Here is a 23,246-nt window from a genome sequence, read left to right as displayed (position 1 = left end):
AGGAATTCGGAGAAATTTTATTACAGGTCTGCTCTTTAAAATTGTAAGCAATGAACCCATGAGCAACCATAAAAGAACAAGTTTTGCAAGTAAATTATGCTAGTATGTAGCACAAGTTATAGCTTCAAATTAAAAGAAACAAAAGATTTAGAAGTTTGAATATCTTTTCACTTAAAACTTGAAAGATATTGATATACAGCCAAATATATATATATTATGAGACATGATTTTTGCATTTAACAAATACCTCTAGTGAACTCAAATTTGTCATTACAAACCAAAATTTGAGGAATATCAAGTTCTCTTAATAATTTTTCTGTGTCCTTAACAAAGCTCCTCAGTAATATTTATGCCACCAGCAACATGTTACTGTCCAATATCATGTTGCAAAGGCACTTCAAAGTGCAGTTTGATGTAAATATGACATTATAATGCTTCCTCACATGATAATGAGATGCTCATTTCATATGCCAATGCTATCTCCATTTGAATTCTCTCAACAGAGAAAAAAGTAAAAATCCAAGTGCCATGTTCTCTTACCTATCAGCAACAGAGTACATTTGAGATCCAGGCCAGAATGTCAAAGTTAATGTATCACTTGTCCTTTTGAATCCTAAGGTTACAGAAATGTTTGATAGCTCTCTGTCCCATGCTCAAATAATACTTTTGAACATTTGTTCCTTGACTATTCAAAAGAACTTGGCAGGGATTCAATTTTGAATGATTCCAACTGAACACCTTCATTAGCCAAGTTAAGGGCATAGATTGCAAAGGTTTCAAGTTTCAACTTATAATGGAGGATTGTAATGGATATATGGGAATCTATGTTAAAGAGGACCAGCAGGGCTCCACTTAATACATTAGATAATCTAGAGGAAGATTAAGAAACTACTTCGAATACAGTTCAATCTATTTATTGACACAAACCCTCATCTAAGAAAATATGTTTTGCATTATTGACAGAATTTTATTTGCAATTATATGTCAACTGAAAATCCCATCACCTTGTTGAATATCAGTTTCAATAGTCCTAAGTTTGACTACTAAAAGAGATTTTTACAACCTGACTTTGCAAATCCTTTAAAAGGAAATTTTCTGCCACCTTTATCAGTAAACAGTTGCCAACTTTTGATTTATTCATGTTGTCAATATGATAACTCAGGGCCACACATGCTTCAACTACAACTCCACATGAGTCCTTAAATGAAGCATCATATTTTGTTTAGTATATGAATTATAGAAGGAAGATTGAAAAGACTTTTTAGAGCAGCTTGCATATGTGAATATACATAAAAGTAATAAAGAAATTATTATAAACATATTGTGATGTGAAACAAAAGAATATCATGGGAGAAAAAATGACCAATTAAATATTGGAGATCTAGTTGCTACTACAGGACCTCGATTTCTTGACCAACTTAAAGAGTAACATGGTGTTGAATGTTTTAAATTTCTTAATGGAGGGTAGGCAGGGCATCAGACACTCCTGCTGATAAACCATAACCAGAGTATAAGAAGGTGGTGCAATGAAGCAGAAACCTGTGAGAGACTAAAAGTGAAGGGAGCGACACTAAATCATTGTTGTATAGTGGTAACTAAATCACCATATGAAAAGAGATTACTTTTATGGCCAGAAATCTCTTCTCCTAACTTGCTGCAGTTACTTCAAAAATGTGTTTGCCAATGGGGTGAAGATAATATCTGTTGGATCAGTTAGCTTAAATTAGCTTAAATTAAAGATTGATGGTTCCTTCTCTGGAAGATTTTGACCAGACAAAAGAAAAAGTCATAATCATTGAAATTAGCTTGAATCACACGGTTTATGGTGTTTGCCAGGTTTGGAAGTTCTCTTAAATGATCTGACAGAACCCTTGATAGTTTGGCATGGTCTTCTCAGTGCTAGATAAAGTCGAATAATTTGATAGCTGAAAACCAACTTACAGATTCTGACCGCCATGCTTAGCAATAGTCCATTAATTTCCCCAAACAATCAGCAGCTGAATATTATAAATATAGAGTCAAGTATCTGTAAACTCATTTTGACTTTCTCAAATAATATTGTTGATTACAAACTGTGAGAGTGAAAGAAGGCAGTCAACACCCATGCCAAACACACTTAAACAATCGCCTTTTAATGGAACATAATCAGTTATCTTTGCATGAAGTTGAGAACCCTTAATACAATTGTAAATGTAAAGAAAAGGAGTGTGACAGAGCTTGCAATGTAAATGGAATAATGGTATTCCTTTAAAGAGATCAAATTTCCACAATCCATTGTATTATAGTGATGGGTTTCTGGATTCGATTCTGTTAAGATTTTACCATCAAATTTTGAATCACACTACGTAATCCATCATCAAGATGAAAAAGAGAAAGAGATGCAAAACAAAGTGAGTTGCAAATGGGGACTGACCCAAAAGATAAAGGGACCAAGGAAAGAGATTGCACACACACAAGGATAAAAATAAAAAATAAAGTAGAGTAGATGGCTAAACAAGGAACTACAATGGGGACTGACCCAAAAGATAAAGGGACCAAGGAAAGAGATTGCACACACACAAGGATAAAAGTAAAAAATAAAGTAGAGTAGATGGCTAAACAAGGAACTACAAGGATCACAACCCAATGAAGAAACAGAGAAGGAGAAAAAACATAGATAATAAAAATAAGAACACAAGAAATAAATAAAATGTTTGAAATGAGAAGAGGGTAACAAACTGATGGGTGGATATTTTGCAACCGATAGTTCTAGATAAAAATCCAATCGCAAAATAGGATAACGAAACACAACATGTGAGAAAGAGTTTCTCCTACCTTAAAGGGAAGGCTCCCCCTTCTCACCGTTCCTTGGATCAACTCAAGGTAAGCAAGAAGTCGAGAGATTGTATAAAATGGGTGTTACTATCCTTTCTTCTTATTTTTCAAGAAAGAATCCACTTACTCGTGGAGCGAGTAATGGGCAGCAGGGTGAATCTCTAACTAGACTTCTATCAAGAGCTGGAAACAAAGATACTGATAAACCTTCACTAACTCAAAGGCTAGCTGAAAATGTACCAGTTTGGTTCTAAGTCCGATCATACTTCTATATGGAAAAGGATTACAATTAGGGTACAAAGACTCCTAAAAGTAATAATAACTTATCTATTTTGCGAATTAAGAAAGAAGTATAAGCTACAGACAAAGCTTCTAGCTATACACTTCCACAATTGCTCCTAGTCAAAGCTCTGGCTCCAATTTCTTTTTAACTCTTTTATATTCAATTCACAAGATACAGTTACCCAAAACAGAAGATAACATGAATCAAAGATAACTTACATTAATTATAGACAAAGCTTATAACTCACGCAAGTAACAATCTCACTTAATCAAAGTTAAGTCTCAAATGCTCCTTTGTATTCACTTTCTCTCAAAATAGTGCTACACAAACAAAGTTTTGCTAGCACAATTTCTCCAGCGCTCTCTTGCATAAAGATAATGATGATTTTACAATGAGGAGGCACTCCAAAAAGTGGGAGCAACTCAACCAACTTTGACCTAGTTTAACTAAAAGAGAATATATAGGGTTACATGCAACTCGCATTACATGTTTTCAAGTACATGTAACTCGCATTACATGTAATTACACTTTTTCATGTAATGCATCCTCTTAAACCTACAAACATGAAATCAAAACCAAAACAACAATCTTAAAGATTGTTTCTCAGTGCCTTGAATTTGACGATGATATCACACACTGTGGGAAGATCAGCAATTGTCATGGTCTTCAATATGGCTTCGATCCTCACTGCATTTGCATATGCTGATTTCACAACTTTGGAATTTGTTGCTATAGAATCTAACAAGTGTTTTGTCAAGGATTTATACAAAACAAACTTGTTCATTGCATGCGAACCAAAGTTTTCAGAATCTACATCAGCATTGACCCTAATTGTATATTTTGAGCTTACCTTTTCCACCGCAATGAGATTACCAGATTCATCAATAACATAGCATCCCATCTATTCCAAATCACAAGTAACACCTGTTTCAACTGCTTGACAATCTTCAAGTGTTGCCTGCAACTTTGTGATTAGCTTCCTCAACATTTCTTCTTTGTAACCAATAAGTGCTTGAAATCTGAAGAACAATTCACATGACGGAAGAACGTCACATGAGACCAAGGCCTCTAGGTCAAATCTTTCCATTTCATCCCAATCATTGAGGATTTCCTTCAAATTATCCGCTTGTAGAGTCAAAGAAGAAATCAAGTTTCATTCCATTCCATTCATTTCTTTGACTTGCCTAAGAACTGCAAATGTCTCTGTGATGGCCCCGGACTCCTTTAGAGATGATCTCTCCTATCCAAGACTTAGCGGCTTCAATCAACTTTATCTCCTTGGATGTTTGAGACATAGCAACAACACTTTGAGAAGATTGTTGCCAAAAAACCTTGTTCAAGCAAGATACCTCCAATTTCAATTGGTTTTTCTTCTCCCATAGCTCATGATTGTTCTTTGACACATTTGCCAATGCATCTTGAGCATCTTGTAAACAATTTAGATGTGATTGCTTCCTGATTTCAACCTTAGTGAACTTGTAATCAAAATGAGTAAATTCTTCCACAGGTTTGTGCACCATGGGCTCAGCAACTTCAACAAACTTTGTCTTATTTGAATCAACCAAAATCCTTAAAACAATCTTATCTTTCAAAGATTTGGATTTGGTCTTCTTAACAGGGAGATTATTTGGTGGTATGACCACTTTCCTTCTCTTTATTGTGATTCTGCTCAACCATGCAGGCAAACTGAAACCTTCATCCGTAGAAGCAGGTATAGTGGAGACCATTGGCATTGATCTAGATTGTATATCCGTTGTAACAGAGCAAGATTCAGTCTGCACAGCTGAAGGCATAAGAACATGTTGAGAAGATTCTGTCATGAAAAGCTCAAAACCCATCAAAGATGTATAATGTTGGGAAACTTGATCACTTGTGAGAGTTGGAAAACCCTCAAACACATTTGCCAAATGCTCATATGGTTCATTTGCAAGAATGAGAGGAGCAGTAGAAGAAATAGGAAGGGCAATTGTAATAACTTTCGAAACTGGAATAGCAGTGAAAACCGTGCCGAATGAATCCACATCGTTATCCACCTCATCCAGAAAAGGTGCTTCATGTATAGATGGTGCACGAGTTTGTGTAGGATTTGGGGGAGATATGATCATGACTTACCCTTCTTCATCTGTATCTTCCTTATCTGATTCTGTCTCCAGTTTCTCTTCTTATTCTTCCTTTGGCTCTTGAATTGGTTCAGAGATCTGAGAAGACCTAGAACCTTTTCCACCCTTCAATTTGAATTTGAGGGAACCCTTAGCATCAGAAGTTGAGGCACCATCTTTCCCTATAATCTCTAGCTATGACTTCCTGCCAAGAGGGCCAAAGCTTCCACAATCCAATCCCATTTTAGGATTAAGTCTTTAAAGGCCTTTATTTTTCAGCCATTTGTTAGTGTTTACCAAGATGGATTGAAATCTATCCATGATAGATGTACCTTCCTTCTATTGCCACTCAATAGGAAAAGGGCACTTCTTATCAAAGTCGGCTTGATGAAATTCTGAATCAAGAATGTTGCCGTCATCTTCAACTTGAAAATCTGAAGGGATCTCCAACATGTTGAGATCGATTATTTGTTGCAGGGTTAATCTACAGTAGTCCATCTTCATGATGTCAAGCTCTGTTCTCATGTCAATCCAAATATCCTGGATTCGATGAACATGTGTGAAAGCTTTTTTCATTTGAGAATTCATCTCTGAGTAATCAAAGTCAAATCTGGCTTTGAACTTCTTCAAGGTGATCAACTGCAACTCTACTTCCATGTTCTTTGCTTTAGGCACAGAATTGATTGAATTATTGCCAATTGCCAACAGTTTAGCTGAGGTAATACCGACACCAGGCCTATGCATAACATGCCGATCACTCTGCACGTCCATGAGTTGTCTAGCTAGCTCCATCACGATGATTCGATCTGTAGCATAACTAGGTAAGGTATATGGCTCGCCTTTGAAATACCTAACTCTTAAGTATGTAAAAGTTGGAAATTGAATAAAAATACAGCCGTATTGATTCACTTTTTCCCATGCTGCATCAAATCCTCTTTTGACAGATAACTGTCTATCGAACAAGCACCAGAAATGCCCAAAGAAGGCATCTTGAACTCTTCTGTAATGAAATTTACTATGTGCCAAAGTGATTTGGTCATAGTAATTCCAAACAGGAACCTAAAGACGATCTCCCTTGGTTGAGTGACCAGAGAAAGATACCATGGCATCAGCGATGTAAACAAGGTAAGAGTTCATGTAGAAGGACGTTGAAGTTCCCACATTGCCTATCTGTTGACAAAGTGCAGTGCTAATGAGCTCTCCCCAAAAGATGTGTTCTTTGTTTTCCATGATTTGAAAGGTGAACATATACATCCATGGCTTGAAATCAATAGAATCTTTAAGACCGCAAATTCTGCTGAGAAGGATGATGAGATCCTTATATTCTTGTTTGAAGCTAGACCGATGAACGGTCTTTGGCCATCTGGAGAAGTTGTTCCTTTTTATCGTCTAACCAATGTAGGTTGACAAACTTCTGATAATCACCCTTTTGCCCATTCCAGCATGCCAAAGATGATTCCTTGGTTAAATCTACACATTCTGCTTTACTTGGCACTTTAAATATTTGCTCAATAACCTCTGGATCAAGGCTAATGATAACCTTGTCATCAGCGTCTTTGATAGTCTTTGTTTTTGGAGTAAAATGCCGTGCACATCCAAGAACAAAATTAGGTTCCATGGCTGCCATAGGAAATGCAAACACCAAGTGAATGTTATTTCTTTTGTTGCACTTCATCTCATGACCAACAGGACTTTGAACTCTTCATAGAAAATCAACCATGTCCACATGACCGATCATCATGTCCATTACATTGTCAAGAACAGATGCAACTAATGATCGAGTTGCATGAGCCAACTATTTATCGTATTGATATTTCATCTTTCCTTTGGATTTCGATGATGAGTGCATCTCTTGCGTTTAAACTGCAACACAAAAATCCCAAAACATAAACACATCGTCAGAACGAATCGCCATACAAGTTGATTTGCAATTAGCAACAAGGGTTCGAAAATGGATTGGAGACTTTATAGATCCGATGAAATGATCTCAAAAAATAAATCAGCATGCACATGCAATGAATGTAGATGAAATGAACGGAATGCGAAATGACGTGTTATGAAGATGAAAAATGGAAAATGGAATGAAATGAAATGAAAATGTGTGAAGGTGAAATGCATGGGAATGCGTGCAAATGAAGATTGCTGATTTTCAAATGTGACTTAGGGTTTTCAAGGCATTATTGCATGAAAAATGAGTACATGTAAATGCAACATGCAATGGGAGATGAAACGTGAGATGAAATGCAAACGCAGATGGAGGATGCACTTTACATGCAAGTGTGAATGGAGGATAAGGTGCAAAGCATGGAAAGACACAGAAACATGTATTTGCTCACGAAGGCGTAAATGCATATGGAGAGATGGAAATGGAAAATGAAAGAGGGATAATGAGCTCTATAGTCATCTTTGGTGAAAAGGGGAAATCAAAGTACATGGAAGATGAAAATGACATCTTTTGACTTTTCAACAAGTGACTTTTAATCAAAATCGAACATTTTGGATGCTATTACACAAGGCATTTCGTGTGATCGTGTCGTGCGAATGGATGCGAAAAGTGAGATGAGTGAAAATGGAAGCGGAAAATGGGATTACATGCATGTGTGGATGGTGAATGAGATGGAAAACATGTAATCGCATTTGTCAGATGAGATGTGAAGTGTTGTGACATGGAAGATGGAAGTGAAACGTGATGATGCTTTCGCATGAAGTAAAGCGCGATGATGTTTTCACATGAAGTGAAACAACAACAAATTCTTGGGAAAGAACTTGTGATTTCTTCAAAGTGGAGAAAATCGGCAACCAAGCACAAAGCACAAAAACTCAAAAGAAAAACATACCTTTGGAGAGTGACTCAAACATGTCAAGATGCAATGCAATTCAACACACAAATTTGAATTTGAAAATTAGGGAAAAACCAAAAACAAGAAAATGAACAATTTCTTCATTTTTAAAGGAAAAATGCACTTTCCATGGCATTGATTTCAACAAGTGGCAATCATCAAGCTATAATGTGCATAAAATCAGCAAGATAAGCACAAAAGAATATTTCCACTTACATGAAAATTAAGTGCCAAAAATGAAGAAAAAAGATGCTCCAATGTTGAAAATGTCTTAAAAAATGTTTGAATTTTTCAAACTCTTGCGAATTCAAATGGGAGAAGGCAGCAATCAAGGAGTATTTGTTAAAAGATGCAAAAACATGCCCTAATAATACTCCAAGATCCAATGTTTTGCATATGCATGCTCATAGGACTTTTTTGGTGAAAAACGTGTTTTGTCAAGGAGCATGATCATATCGATTTGGAGTTTAAAGGTTAAACTGTGTATCATAATGCAATGCAATCACCATAAAACACCAAATTGATTCATCCTTGTGCAAAAACATTGATCAAAAATGGATTTATTTGGAGTTATCTCCAAACACGTGCCCTATGATAGAGCTTCCAAAAACGATTTTCAGCATGATAAATCCATTCTTGATGCAAGAAAACTCATTGTCAAGCAAAAATGCCGTCAATGGAGAAGTTTTCATGCAAATCCACCAAGAAAATCTCTCATAATGAGCAAAATCGGGTTCTTGGAGAGCAAATGCATGCATTCTTTCAAAATTGGACCTTTTGGAGGGCAATACACATTTTAAAACATGCCTTTGGTTAAAATCATACATTTTGGGGTGATAAGCACATTTTAAAAACTTGCAACAAGGCAAATCAGACCTTTTGGGGTGATTGACATGTTTTAAAATATGCAAGTAATCAAAATACACCTTTTGGAGGGCAATGCATGTTTTAAGTTATATCTCACATTTTGGATGCAAAGACACAAAAACTTACCTTTTGATGTAATGACATCAAAAAAGTCCACTTTATATTTTCAAGTTGAACTTTATATGTAGTGACATGTAAAATGTCCACTTTTGATGGATTTTACATGTAATTGCATATAAAAGGTCCACTTTTGATAACTTGAAGTCATTTAATCAACTTAATTTCATAAAAATGTTACTTAATGGGACATAAACAATATTTATATATCATATTTAAAAATACAACACATAAATATCATTTAAAAAGTAACATTTAAATGAGCATTTGATTTTAAAATCAAGAATTAAACTGAAACTATATAGTTTATTTAATGACTTTAAGTGAAAAATCAAAAAGTAACTCAACTTAAAATTATAACATAAAGTGCACTATAGTTACTTTAAGTGAAAATTTAAATGATAAAATAACTTAAAAACATAACATAAAGTGAATTTAAGTTACATTTTTCAAAAAGTGAATGTCAAATTGAAAATATAACATTAAATTTTTAATTCGTGTTGTTACACCAAAAAGGTCCACTTTTGAGGTACTAAAATGGTCATATCTCTTGACTGACAACTCCGATTAAGCTCTAGGTTAGACCAAAACGAAGGGGCAACCGAAAGCCATGACATGAGCAAAACCAAAAGACTAAAAACCAACAAATGCAAACTCAAAAGCAACGAAAAGGACGATGAAGGCTTCAAAAATCAAGCAAAGGCTCAACAGAAAGCAAAACGAAAAAGATTTGACGAAAGCCTTCAATAAAACAACTTGATATATGAATTAAAGTTGACTGATCGATCAACATTAAACAATTGAATATCAAATTCAAACTTAGAGAGATGCGAAACTAGCTTGAAGAAGTTTTGTACTGTTACCTACATTTTGTGGTAACAAAATGCACAACAACAAAAATCAGCTAAACCTAAGCAATACAATGGAACACACATAAATAAGAAAAACTATAATCACAAGATAAGAGGAAATAAAACATTAAAAATCCTAAAAGAAAACAGAAAAACATATGTAATATATGTATGGTAAAAATATATTATATATTATTATAATATTATATATAAACATATAATATATAATGTTTATTATATGCTTATATATAATATTTTTATACACTTGCATATATTGTGTGTATATTAGATATTATCTTAATATACAGTATATGTATAGGTAAAAGATATAATAAACACACACAATAAATGCATGTGTGTCAGTATGTGCATATCCCTATATATATCACATATAACATGAAAAAAAATATACACGCACATACGTATATACAATAAATATATAAATATATTATGTGTATATATATAAGCACAAGCACATCCTTATATAAATAGTTGTATGTAAGGATATGTATGTGCATATATATACATATATATAAGGAAAACAAAAGCAAGAAAAAACAAGACAATAGCAAAGAAACAAAGTGGGAGGAAGATCAACGATACAAGAAATTAGAAATCAAACAAACAAACAAACAAAGCACAAACACAACAAGACCACACAAGCACGAGCCATCCACATAAAAGAGAAATAAACTAAACATAGAAAAATATGAAGTTAGCCAATACATGAGAAAGGTGGTATGCAAGATGCGCACAACCTAGAAGCTAAAGGAATGCCTAACCACCAATACAAACCTCGATACCGGGAAAAACAACACCATCCCAATCGAGATGTATCAAAACACAAGCAGCGTGAACCAAAGAAAAGGAAGAGCCATAAAGGAAACAATTAACACCAACACCAAGCGGAAGGGAAGTACGAACCGCCCAAAGCAAAGATGGAGAAGAAAGGAGAGAGCATAGGAAACCCAACCGATGGAGAGTGAGCGACCAAGTAAAAAGGAAAGGGGGAGAAAGAGATTACCCCTCATTACATTGGTCTTTGTCCCTTGAGGCCAACATTGGCTGCCAAGAGGGGTAAAGGATCCGACCATCATCACGGTTGAGGTCGATGGGGTGGTTATTAATCTCAAAAGCATAATATGGAAACTCTCCATAGTAACTGCCTCTGTATACTTTAAAGCATAATATGGAAACTCTCCAAGTACTCCCCTAGTTGCCGAGTGCTCTATTTTTTTTGCTGGGTGAGTACTTACAAGTTTAACTCTTGTGTTTTAACTTTTTATAGACACAAAAAAACATGGGTAAAAATGTCTATGTGGGTAAAATACTGGTTTAAAAGTGTTTTTCACGTGTTATTTTTGCTATAAAACCATTGTTAGAATCTGAAAAGATTAATAACCCAGAAAACTAGTGCAGAGAGTAAATATCTAAACTATGAATGCAAATGATACAAAATCAAAATAGCATCATAGAGTTAGTCTCCAAGAGAGTAATGCAAATGCTGGAAGCAAAATAGCATTAAGAGAATGCAAAACAAGAGATGCAAATACAAGCCAGGTAGCATGCTTATATAGGCTAGGAAGAGGGAGGAGGTGGCAACACCAACCAATGAGGAGCAACCATCTATTAGACTAAAGATAGCAAAGTATCTTCCCAAGATAGCTAATGGATGCTCACATGTAGGAAGATGACACCTCACAACCATTCACCTAATAAGACATGCTTTATTAACCTAAGCGAGATTATTAAAAGTGTAGGAAAAACCTAGCAAAATAGGAAAAATAAAAAACTACACTAACACCCCCCCATAAGCGAAGCTTAGGTGGATGTAGAAATGGGTCCCGGCAAGTCAAGCCTGATGAGGTACCCATGTACATAAAATTCCCCCAAAAGAGAGAGAAAAGAGACTCCCCAAAGAAAATTAGGACTCCAAGTGAGAGGAAGAGGCCCCCCCAAAAGATGTAGCATCCTGCACCTCCAGCAAAGCTTGCAAATTTTGTCCGGTAGATCCACTTACATCGAACAATTTTTCTTCCCTTAGAAAAATGGACAAGATCCCAAGTGTGGTTCCTCATCAAGGAACTATACTCTTCCTACATAGCTCTATCCCACTCAAAAATACCAGAAGCCTCATGAAAGGACTGTGGCTTTGAGGCAGTAGCAATGAAGATATGTAGAGCATCCTGGAATTGTGAACGAGTCTTCTTGGTGTCTGATGGATCCCCAACCCAATCACCTGCAAACTGCAAGGTCTGTCTAGCCCAAAGTGGACCAGAAGATGGAGAATCTAGAGAAGAATCATCAACCTGTGAATGATGACTAGGAGAGGAAGGAGGTGAGTCCTCTAAATCACTCTCTGCATCAAAAGTGGAGGTAGAAGACTGCTCAAGTGAATCTGACCCATCAGAAGATCTATCATGTATTCCAAGTGACTCCAATGTCAAAGTAGAAGGCAACCCTGTGACCATGCTCTGCTGGTTAAGCTAATGCAAGTAGTGGAAGTTAAGATGGCCAAACTGCTCATGCCATAATCTGCTCACATCATTAGAGTGAGTGAGAAAAATAGTCAAAGGAGGATCAGGAACAAGGTGAGAAAACATATAGAGTCTTGACTGATGATCTGCTCTCCCAACTGCAATTGTAGAATCATTGTGCAACTCACGTATCTACACCAGATCACTCACACAGGTTTAGGCAAGCAGATAAGCATGCTACCTGGCTTGTATTTGCATCTCTTGTTTTGCATCCTCTTAATGCTATTTTGCTTCCAGCATTTGCATTACTCTCTTGGAGACTAACTCTATGATGCTATTTTGATTTTGTATCATTTGCATTCATAGTTTAGATATTTACTCTTTGCACTAGTTTTCTGAGTTATTAATCTTTTCAGATTCTAACATGGTATCAGAGCTTTGTCCATACTTCATTTGGTGTATCCAAAGACTCAATGTGAAATAGCAAGTCAGGAGAAACAGACAAACACAATGTTCCAAATGCCTCATCACATTTGTTAAACCACTTAGGCTTATCTTCATCTTTAGCAGGTTCAGTTTCAAGTCCCATAGTTATCCTATTTAATCCAGCTTTCCTTAAGTGAATTGTCATGCGTGATTTCCACTCAAAGTAATTGTATGGAGTTAGGATGGGCATATTTGTTTGATCCATGATGAAGAAATGCAAAGAAATGATAAAAAGAAGAGAACCCAGCCACGACAATGCCCCCCCCCTTTTTACTCAATCAAAAAACCCCCCCCAAAGAAATATGATTTGGCACTTTATTTTAGTGCATTTACAACTACCACTAGAAAGAGATACTTAGTGGTCTTGATTTCAATGCATTACAAACTCTCATGAAGAGCATATGCTAAAAGTGAAACTTGGGCACAATAATCAAGGAAACAAATAGCACCACTGTGATCTACTCGAAAAATCATGCACTTTCAAAAAAAGAATCGCCTCGATACGAGGTCGTATGAGAAAGTTATGATCCTCCGAAGTTTCCAAAATGAGAACTGTGCACAGTCACGGCTGAGAATTTGCAATTTCTGAAGAATACATGCATGAAAATCAAAAAATAACTCCACTAGTGGATAGAGCACAAAAAAATAGCCAAGTTCATAACAAGAATCATCAAAATCGAAGTCCGTATGAGCAAGAACGAGACATTTGAAAACTGCATTCAAATCTGCGGCTGCCAACGGAGAGGGGTATGGCTGTAACTTTGCATGCTCGATCTTGAAAAATATACAGCTTGCATGCAAAATCTAAAAGATACCCAGATGGTTTTTCGGGGCTGCGAACAAAACCCAGAAAGCGTTTTTCTTGCTGATGAACAGAAGATGTTGCTGTAGTGTAAATCAGACGTCTTTAACAGTAAAAAACGGCTCCAAAAATCAGAAAACGACCCCAGCAACCAAAATATGGCATGCAAATGCTGGATCAGCTTCTTAAGTCCATCAATGGCATGCTGGAACCTGCAAAACTGATTGAAAACTCCAAATATGCAAGTTGGTTGTCAAATTTGAGATTGAAACCCCAGAGAAAAACTGTTTTTGTCAAAACTTTTCTAATTCTCAAGATCATCCAAAGATGCAAGAGAAGAGCATACTTCGTTTTTCAAAAAACTACAATAAAGTTTATTTGCCCCCCCCAAATCTCTCAAATAAGGAAACTAAAATCTACTCTTGCACATAGAAAAGCTCTGATACCATGTTAGAATCTGAAAAAATTAATAACCCAGAAAACTAGTGCAAAGAGTAAATATCTAAACTATGAATGCAAATGATACAAAATCAAAATAGCATCATAGAGTTAGTCTCCAAGAGAGTAATGCAAATGCTGGAAGCAAAATAGCATTAAGAGGATGCAAAACAAGAGATGCAAATACAAGCCAGGTAGCATGCTTATATAGGCTAGGAAGAGGGAGGAGGTGGCAACACCAACCAATGAGGAGCAACCATCTATTAGACTAAAGATAGCAAAGTATCTTCCCAAGATAGCTAATGGATGCTCACATGTAGGAAGATGACACCTCACAACCATTCACCTAATAAGACATGCTTTATTAACCTAAGCGAGATTATTAAAAGTGTAGGAAAAACCTAGCAAAATAGGAAAAATAAAAAACTACACTAACAACCATGCATTTTCTCTCTCAAGATGTCAATTTTTAATTTAATACAATTTGTAGCTGAATTTTACAAAAGGAAAAATGATTCTTCAAGAAATTTTAATTTTTTGTTCTCTCTAAATTGTCAAGTTTTTGTTGAGTTTTTGCCAAGTTGAAAATTTTGAACTTGCCAAGTAGTCACCAAGTCTGAGTCTGCAAACTATGCTTTTAAGCGTTTAATTTTAGTTTTGGTACATAAAGCCAGTAAATTGGCTGTACTTATACCATAATCTCATATGATTAGTTACTAATTTCTCATGATTGAAAGTTCTTTTGCCTGGGTTCAAAAAACAAAATAACCTGCTATAGCTTCAGGTGAACAAATAGTCTCAATGTAATGTTGCGGACATTCTCACAGCATCATGTGATAATATGTTGATCTGTCATGTTTCCTTTGTCTTAAATGGTTATTTGAACCAACTTCGTGGTCAGGAAAAAAAATAAGTTGGACTTGGCTAACAGCTCCCATTTCTTTATTTTCCAATTTGACTTGCCATGATATATTGTTTCAAAATTATGCTCCACTTGACACATAACATTGGAAAACAGAAGGTTAGAACTGTGACTTATGTTTTGTATACCACTGTCACGATGTATACAATACTGTATAAATATTTCCATGAAATATAAATCTGGAAATCTTATCAGTATATAACACTGTATAAATATTTTCGTGCAACATAACAAGAAAAGATTTCAAAGAGAGTTAAAATAATATGGAAATGCATAAGCCACTTTACAAATATCAACATATTAGTCTCAATTATTCCAAGTGTTGTTGAATTGTTACAAACTCCACATGATGCAATAGTCTTAATGGTTGGGATGATGTTTTAAGATAAAGATAGAAAATAGTGTACCTGATCCTGGGAATTCAGAAGCTAGATCTCCTGGTGATACTTCTGATGTCTTTGAATTGTCTACCCTAAGATTATTAAAAGCCTCCACATCTTTGCCTTGTCCAGAAACATGTGAACTTGACGCTGACACAACAAGACCATAAGACTCTTTTCCACTTATCTTCTCCTCTGTACTGTTAGTTGAAAGAGCAGCACCTAACTCGAAATCCTTCAAAAATGAGGCTTCTTGAGCATTTGTGCCTTCAGGAACTCGTTTTCTGGTAGACACATTTAGTACTCCCATTTCATCAAACCTATTAGCAATGGTTGCTGACAGAGCAACGCTAAATGGGAAAATGTCCACATCTAGCAGTCTCCATAATAGAAAGACTCAAATGCTAGAATTTATGATGGACGTCACAAAGATCAGAGAGAATTTTGAACAATATGTAAAAGCTTTATTCAACATGTGTACCTGTTCAGTTGAGAAAGCTCTGTCTCTTTATGCTGTAAAGATATTTGTAGTTGAGAACATTCAGAACTTAGACGCTCTACCTCTTTCTTCAGATGCCTGACATTGATGTGCTCAGAACTCACTCTTAAAAGAGCAGGGAGCCGTGGGCTAGTCAAGGTTACAAACATTTGCTGTTTGAAATGTAATATTTCAGATTACTCACTTTGTTCTCATGTAAAGGACTTGAATAAAATAACCTACACTCAGACTCCAGCACATCTTTAGTTTACAGTTTGTTACACAGCTAATCCATATGTTTTCCATTCAGTGGCTTTCAGATCTGTACACAAAATGTCTGATTGCATTCCAGAGAAACATACAGGTCTTTTACTGTCGTGAATTTGGTAAAATCTCTAGAAGTATAAGATTGTTAATCAAAGATGCTTGAGGCACAGAAATAATTATCTCGTGCTGGGCCAACTAATAATATGTTATAACAAAGAAAAGCACGAGCTTTAGACCCACAATAAAGTGCACTCCTTGCACCCATTCTGGCATCCTGCTTTAAAATGGTATGCAACCTCATTAGAAGAAAACAAAACAGAGGAGTGCAAGGAATGCACTTTGGGTACTGTAATCTGACTAAGGAACTTTCAGAAGAGAGTGACCAATGCTTAGATCCCACATCAACTCGTCATTTCAACTGACATGACAAGTCTGTGGTGTGATTATTAAGAATGTGGACCAGGCTAGGCTGACGCTGTATTGAAGGCACACATGATTTTGCCTCATATTTACCAATTACAGGAGAAAAAAAGAACTCAAAACCATATGGAATTGTTTTTGAAAGGATATGAATACCGTTGAAGACCTCACTGAGAAAATTCCGAAATGAAATTAATAAGGCATCCAGCCACTCTTTTGAAAAATAAACTCTGAACCGAGGGTCCATACTGGGATTTTTCATATAGGGAATAGCTGCAATAAAGTTCAAACGTATAGTTAATAAACAGATGATCAGGCTTAATGATCTCTAACAAGAGCCAACAAGAAAATTAAAACAAGAAAAACATCTGGTATCGTAAGAATGTAATCAGTACCACACTAATGCATCCCATTCGCACAGATTAGGTAATCAGTCCAATAAGGTAAATCATGATGTCAAAATTAGAACCAACTTACATGGACTACACTGAAATACACAGCTCAAACACCCTAAAAACAATGAATGATAAAATGCACAACATAGGTAAAGTAGAATCATATATGCTGTTTTTTTATGAGCTGACTGCTATATAATAATATTAGCCACAATTACAAAGATATTTGCAATCCTAATCTACTACATAGAATCGTATGTCAACACAATAAAATAAAACTTCGAGGATTCATTTGAAACTCAATTAATCATGGAAACAATATTCTAAACAGATATAAATACTCAAGAGGTTTATAAACCATGTTTAGTTTTAAAGCATTAATCGCTGTACTGTGGATGTTCAGTATGGGGGGACAGAGATGCGGTGATGGGTTTCAGGGACAGAAAATTTGGGGATGATTGGTGGAGGGGCAGCACAAAATATATATAATATTTGAAAAAACTAATAATAAAAGTTATCAAAAGAAATTATAATTTATCATTAACAACTATGTTACCAGGTACATGCACCCCACCCCTGCCTCCAGATGCTAATTTGTCTGGATGCAGATTCTGGTGCAGGTGCATGTGGATGCTCACAGAGAGCGCAATCACAAGGAGAAATCGCGCTCCCTATGAGCATCCATTGCACATCTAAATGCACCCACGGGGTGAAATTGCACTCCCTTTGAGCATCCATCTGCACCCGAGCGAATCCAGATGCATCCAAACACCTAGCGACCATTTTTTATTTAAAAACTTTTAAAAAGTGAATTTCACTTGAGTCATTTGCTTAAAATAAGTGTATATTATATTTTCCCCACAAAAACCTAATACAGCCCAAACGAGGTCATTCATTGTTAAAACATATCATTTTGCTCTTTTCTCATTTGGTCTCCCTTTTGGCATTTTGAAGGGCAGGTACTTATTTTCAAAGAGGATTATTTGAGGGTGTCAAAAAGCTTCCACAAAGTAAATCTAAGCATCTAAGGTAACCATTTGATCCTGTTCTTGAGTCTTCTAATGAGTTATTTTTCGGATTTTGATGAATTTTTTCCAAGTTTGGGATGAGATTTTTCAGGATTTTTTTCCAATATTTAAAATTTAAAAAAAAAAAAAGTTTAGCTCTTTATTCTAACGTTTTTGTATCTTTTTTTGCACTTGTATGCTTCTGTTTCGTAGTTTTTTTCTAATTTAAATTTATTTGATTTCTTATAATAATAAGAGATCAGAGTGCAAGAGTGGGCAGTAGTGAAAGTTCAATGGGTGGGGAAAGAAACGATAAAATCAAAATTGATATAGCATTTCCTTTATAGAGACATGCCACAAGAATTTCACAGGTTCCAGGAGGTGGGGCATATATTTGTACGTGTAGTTATTGAAATACGAAACCAAAAATCAGCACATATTCTCAAGTGAACCTTACTTTATGTCCCTATTGGTAAAGGGATCAGAATGATTCAAGCCTCAGATAACGAAGGGTTGACTCCTGCACAAATAGCAAGATTTGCAAAAGATAAGAAGTGGCTGATAGATTGATTCTAAGATCAAAACAAACTACTTATGCTAGTGGAGCCCAAAAAAATCAGTCACCCATTAATTTTGTTGCAGCCTCCAAACATCCATTCTTGCCTATACCGGAAGTAGAAGGTGAATATTAAGTATAAATTACCTACCACAAAAGAGTTCCATTGTGCAATGCATTTAAAATGTAGGAAAAAGAAATTGCTAAACACGAAATTGCAAATTGCCTCTATGCCAATTGTCTTCCTTTCAAGTTGGTGAGATCACCATATTGGTGGAAAATAATGCGGGCAATCAATAATGCACCAGCTGGTTTCACAAGCCATTGGTTTGAAAAAGTATGTACCAGCATGTTACAAAAAGAGAGATGCTATAGACACCTCCCTTCAACCAATTAGAGATTCTTGGATTGAATCAAGTGTTTCTGTTGTTTCCAATGGATGGAAAGATAACAAACACCATCCATTGTCTAATGCTATTGCAGTCTTCCCCAAAGGAACAATGATTTTTAGGGTAGTTGACTGACAAGGGGAAGTAAAAGATGCACAGTTTATTTCCAGAATTCTCACTGAGTCCATAAAGATGGTGGGTAGTGAGAATGTGGTCTAGGTTATTAAATTTTGAGCCAGAAATATTATAAAATAATTTAAATGCAAAGTATTCAAAGAACGTAATGCAATTATCCTGGGAAAAACCCTACTCGGTGAGGGAAACAACCCAGCCCACCAAAATAGATCCTTTATTGATCTCTTCAAAACAATTAAAAAGACTCTGCTCTTGTCACAATCTCCAATACTAAATGCTGAGACTCGATCAGAGTTTTAATAAATTATATATTTCCTTTTTAATACACGGCGCACTCTATATTAAGATTTCAAAGTGAGTCACTCTTTCACATGAGAAAGATACAAAAGATAAATCTGCTCATATGCGGTGATGACTGTAAAAGTGGATACCAAAATCTTTTGGCTTCACCGACCTAAGAAACATGCATACAAGACATATCGAAAACAAATAATAACAGAAACCTTTTTTTGTGCTGATATGATTTGACACAAAAATTGTGGTTATTGGTTTCTTTTAATCTGATTGGCATTTCCATCTACTTGGCATCTAAGGTATGTGGAAACATTATCTAAACTGAACTGAAAGACTGAAACTCTACTTTGCAGCCATTGTGCTATATTTTGTTGTGCTATATAATGTTGGAAGAGATATCTAAGCAAGCAACAAGAAGGTTGGTACCAGGATCGTTACAAATGTATTATTAATTTCACCCTAGTAAAGTGTGAATGGTTCTCATCCATCATGTCTACCAATATTTGCTAAATAATGGTTTGCCTAGATATAATGTGTCACACTTCTTGTTTAGAACCAAGGTATGGAAACTTAATTAGGACAGCCTTTGAAGGTGCAGTATCTTAGGTTTTCTTGTCCATCAAGAATGTCTTCAACATCATGTAGTTTAACAATGTAGACTTGTCAGTACAATTGATAAGTTCTTTGGATCCTCTCATCTTCATCTCATTATTAACTCCCATCAATTAGTATCAACTCATGATCATTTTAACATTAAATCATGTCAGTGGGGATCACCATCAACTCAAAACTAACTTGCACCAATTACAATGAGCTCAAGCAGCAAATCAATGGGGCTTCGCAGAAATGACTCAGGTTCGCACTGTTGAAATACATATTAACATCCCAAGTCCAACTGTAGGTGTGAGCTACTTCAATGAACTATGCCATACACAAGAGTAAATCAGTGAGAATGGGCATCACTTGGTCTGGATATCTAAGTCGAAGGTATGTTTGAATTTTGGGTAAAGATGACTGACTTATTCCCTAGTGGAGACCAAGGTTCAAATCACTCGACCATAAGTTGCATGCTGTATCCAAACCTAGGTGTAATATATTTCAGGGTGAGGATTAATTTGAAGTGAATTTGATGGAATAGATGCCCCTTGATCATGGCACTCGGGCCAAATGAATTCTCGGCTGCAGTAGAAATAAGATAACTTATTTCATACTGAAGAGCAAGGTTTGAATAAGACAGAGACATCTTAAGTAACAGAATGCATCCAATGAATGCTGCGTACCTCAATGAATGGGGCCAGATGCAAGCGTCATAGAAGATATGCAATCAGTCTTGGCAACTAAGCTGTTTGAAAAGGATCGATCTCTCGTGACATATAAGCGGTATGTCTGCGTCATTAATTTCATGGGTAAATAAGGGTTAAAATTAAGATCCCAGATGAGAGATTCCCTCAGAGCTGAAAATGGAAGTGATTCATCATCGTGTATCTTAAAACAACAAAATATGCATAGCTGCGTGTAACTATTACGTTTTAAAAAAATTACCACTATTTGTTACCAATTCTAGCTATTAGTGTGCTACTAAGCCGTTAAAAAGTCTGGAAAGGTTGTTGCATCAAATGTTCATTTCAAAAAGCCAAAAAAAAGACAGCTATCTAATAGTGAAATGGATCCAATCCAAATCATCTTCAATACCTCCGCCATTGTTAAAAGGGGTGATTCGTCAAGAAAGATTATATTAAAAATGGGCGCGGACTGGGAGGAAAGGGAACTTGCCACTCAAAAAAATCAAATAAAGGAGAAAATGAAGACGCACCAAACCAGGGACACCAATCATCTGCAGTCTGTAAAAAATCATTTCCGTGTCGCCCAAAACATTCCACCACTTTATCGTGCCTACCCTTCTGCAAGGCGTACACTACATAGTACCTCATGGTCGCGAGTTCGAGTTTGGACAGAGTTTCATTAAACCGTGCATCTGTTGGTGAAAAGAAGCATTGCTTGAGAAAATTCAAGAGACTCACGAGCTTGTCTGCCTCAAATTTGGGCACATAAACAGAAAAAATAAGATCAAGGATTTTATCCACTTGGAAACTCTTTCCTATGTCTGTGGACAGCTCTGCCTCAAAAGCTCTCAGCGTATTTGTGAAGCCTCTAAACACCAGGAATTCTCTAATGAGCTCCTCTGCATAGTGCTGATTTTCCATTAGAGAAGGAGAAGAATGATTGTGTTTTTTCTCTGGTTAAAGTTGAAGACCCCCCGTTAAGATTTGACGTATGGGCTAGTTTGTGAGCCAAGTTCTTTTTGTACTTTCCTCTCCACTCTCTTGCTTTCCTGTTTTTAATTTTTCTTTTGGTCTTCTCAGAATTTATCACACGTAAATATTGAAAAAGCACCACTTCTAGAGTGGGGAGGTACGAGTAGAGATTGAGATCTATTTTTAGTTCCTGCCTCCCGTAGGAAACTATAGCATCTGTTAGGTGTCAATTTATTTTTTTACTCGACCAATCAGATGAATGAACTTTTATTGAACAGTGGTGAGTTATAATGATTTTACATTGAATGTTTTTTTTGTTTTTTTTTGTTTTTTTTAAATTATATATTTCTCTTTTTCCTGATTCGCTTGTACAATCAACAATCAGTGTTGATAATTGTGTTCGATATTTTTAGAGCTCTCAAGTAATAGGTCTGTTCCATCTTCTTTAATGTGTTTGTAGCTAGCCATACTTTCCTCTTTAATGTGTTCGTAGTTGGGCATAGCAGCTCTGGTTTGGCGTAAACTTTACACCACTTTCTGAAATTTGAAGTGAACATTTCATTGCGGGTTTGAAAAGGAAAAGGCAAAGGCCATTTGTTAGTATAAATTTCTCTTTGGGCTTTTTACTTGCAGTAAGTACATACTACAATGTTATTTATCTATTGAAAGTTCCACACATTGGTGCATGTATTGCATGCCTAGTTTTTTGTCTTTTAATATTGTCAATGTGAATTTTATGGTGTGATAGTCATTGGCATAATCTGCAGTTGGGTTCATTGAATACGGTTGTTCTGCATGCTCAAGCATAGATATATTGACTATATTTTCCAGTATTGTTACTTTGCCTTGTTACCTTAAATAAGGCTTCAACAGTATTGGAGATTTTGATTATATCGACCTTGTATGTGCAAATATAATCATGTTATGAAACAATTCAGTCAGGCATATTTACCTTTATCTCGTTGAAATTGAGGACACTGACCCATTCCTCTACATGTGATTTCTTGGAGTGGGTTTTTAATTTGTTTTAGGGAGTTTGAGACTTTTTTTTGTTCCAATGCCAGATATTTTATTGCAAAATTCCCAACCAGGGTCGCAAATCTTTACAGGCTTAGAGATCTCGTTACTCATAGGAAATGCCATTTTGTTGGGGCAGCAGAAGTTAAATTTATGTTTTACTAACAGAGATATGAATTCTCTTAGAGTTTTGTATGGTGAATCATACGAGTCAAGCTGGCGAAGCATGTCACTATTGGCTTGGCGCATAGTCTTAATTCACTATTAAGATTATTTACTCCAGAATTGTTCTATTACTAAAATTTACATACAGACTTATTTACAAGGATTTTGACCCTAGGGCATTGCCATGACAGGTCTATTAATTTACCGCTTTATTGTTGTCGTAGCTTATTCCTATAGATTTATATTTTACAAAAAAGCCACTTATTTGTAAACTGAAATATTTTTTATTTGTTACCCTCAATTATTCATATTTTTAGGATAACTACTGAAATTTCTTTATCAAACATTTGGGCTACACAGATTTTACATAATGCATATCTCTAATATCAGTTTAGCAAGCAATATAGCAGCAAATGTACATATAGTCCATAATAACGGTTGAATCGAGCGTTATCCCTTTAGTGGATATAAAGACCATTAAACATTTTATTT

The 23,246-nt window shown here is 35.7% G+C and overlaps 1 protein-coding gene across 1 annotated transcript in view; it reads right to left on the bottom strand.

The window, feature by feature from the left end:
- The window catches only part of LOC149556044 (uncharacterized), a 49,710-nt gene extending 28,036 nt beyond the window's left edge, over positions 1-21,674 (bottom strand). Inside the window, exons 1-4 of the mRNA XM_089830171.1 lie at positions 21,131-21,674; positions 16,693-16,814; positions 15,858-16,000; positions 15,404-15,660 (exon numbers count right to left, since the gene is read on the bottom strand). Coding sequence (XP_089686297.1) covers positions 15,404-15,660; positions 15,858-16,000; positions 16,693-16,814; positions 21,131-21,521 — 913 coding nt within the window. The 5' untranslated portion in view covers positions 21,522-21,674. The remainder of the gene's footprint in view (positions 1-15,403; positions 15,661-15,857; positions 16,001-16,692; positions 16,815-21,130) is intronic.
- Between the last annotated feature and the right edge of the window lie 1,572 nt (positions 21,675-23,246).

The sequence above is a fragment of the Cupressus sempervirens genome, chromosome 5, assembly GCF_028749045.1.
Source record: "Cupressus sempervirens isolate cs-2001-9-10 chromosome 5, ASM2874904v1, whole genome shotgun sequence".
Classification (NCBI taxonomy): Eukaryota; Viridiplantae; Streptophyta; class Pinopsida; order Cupressales; family Cupressaceae; genus Cupressus; species Cupressus sempervirens.
Note: the sequence above shows the minus strand (reverse complement) of the source record. Positions and strands in the feature narration are given on the sequence as shown.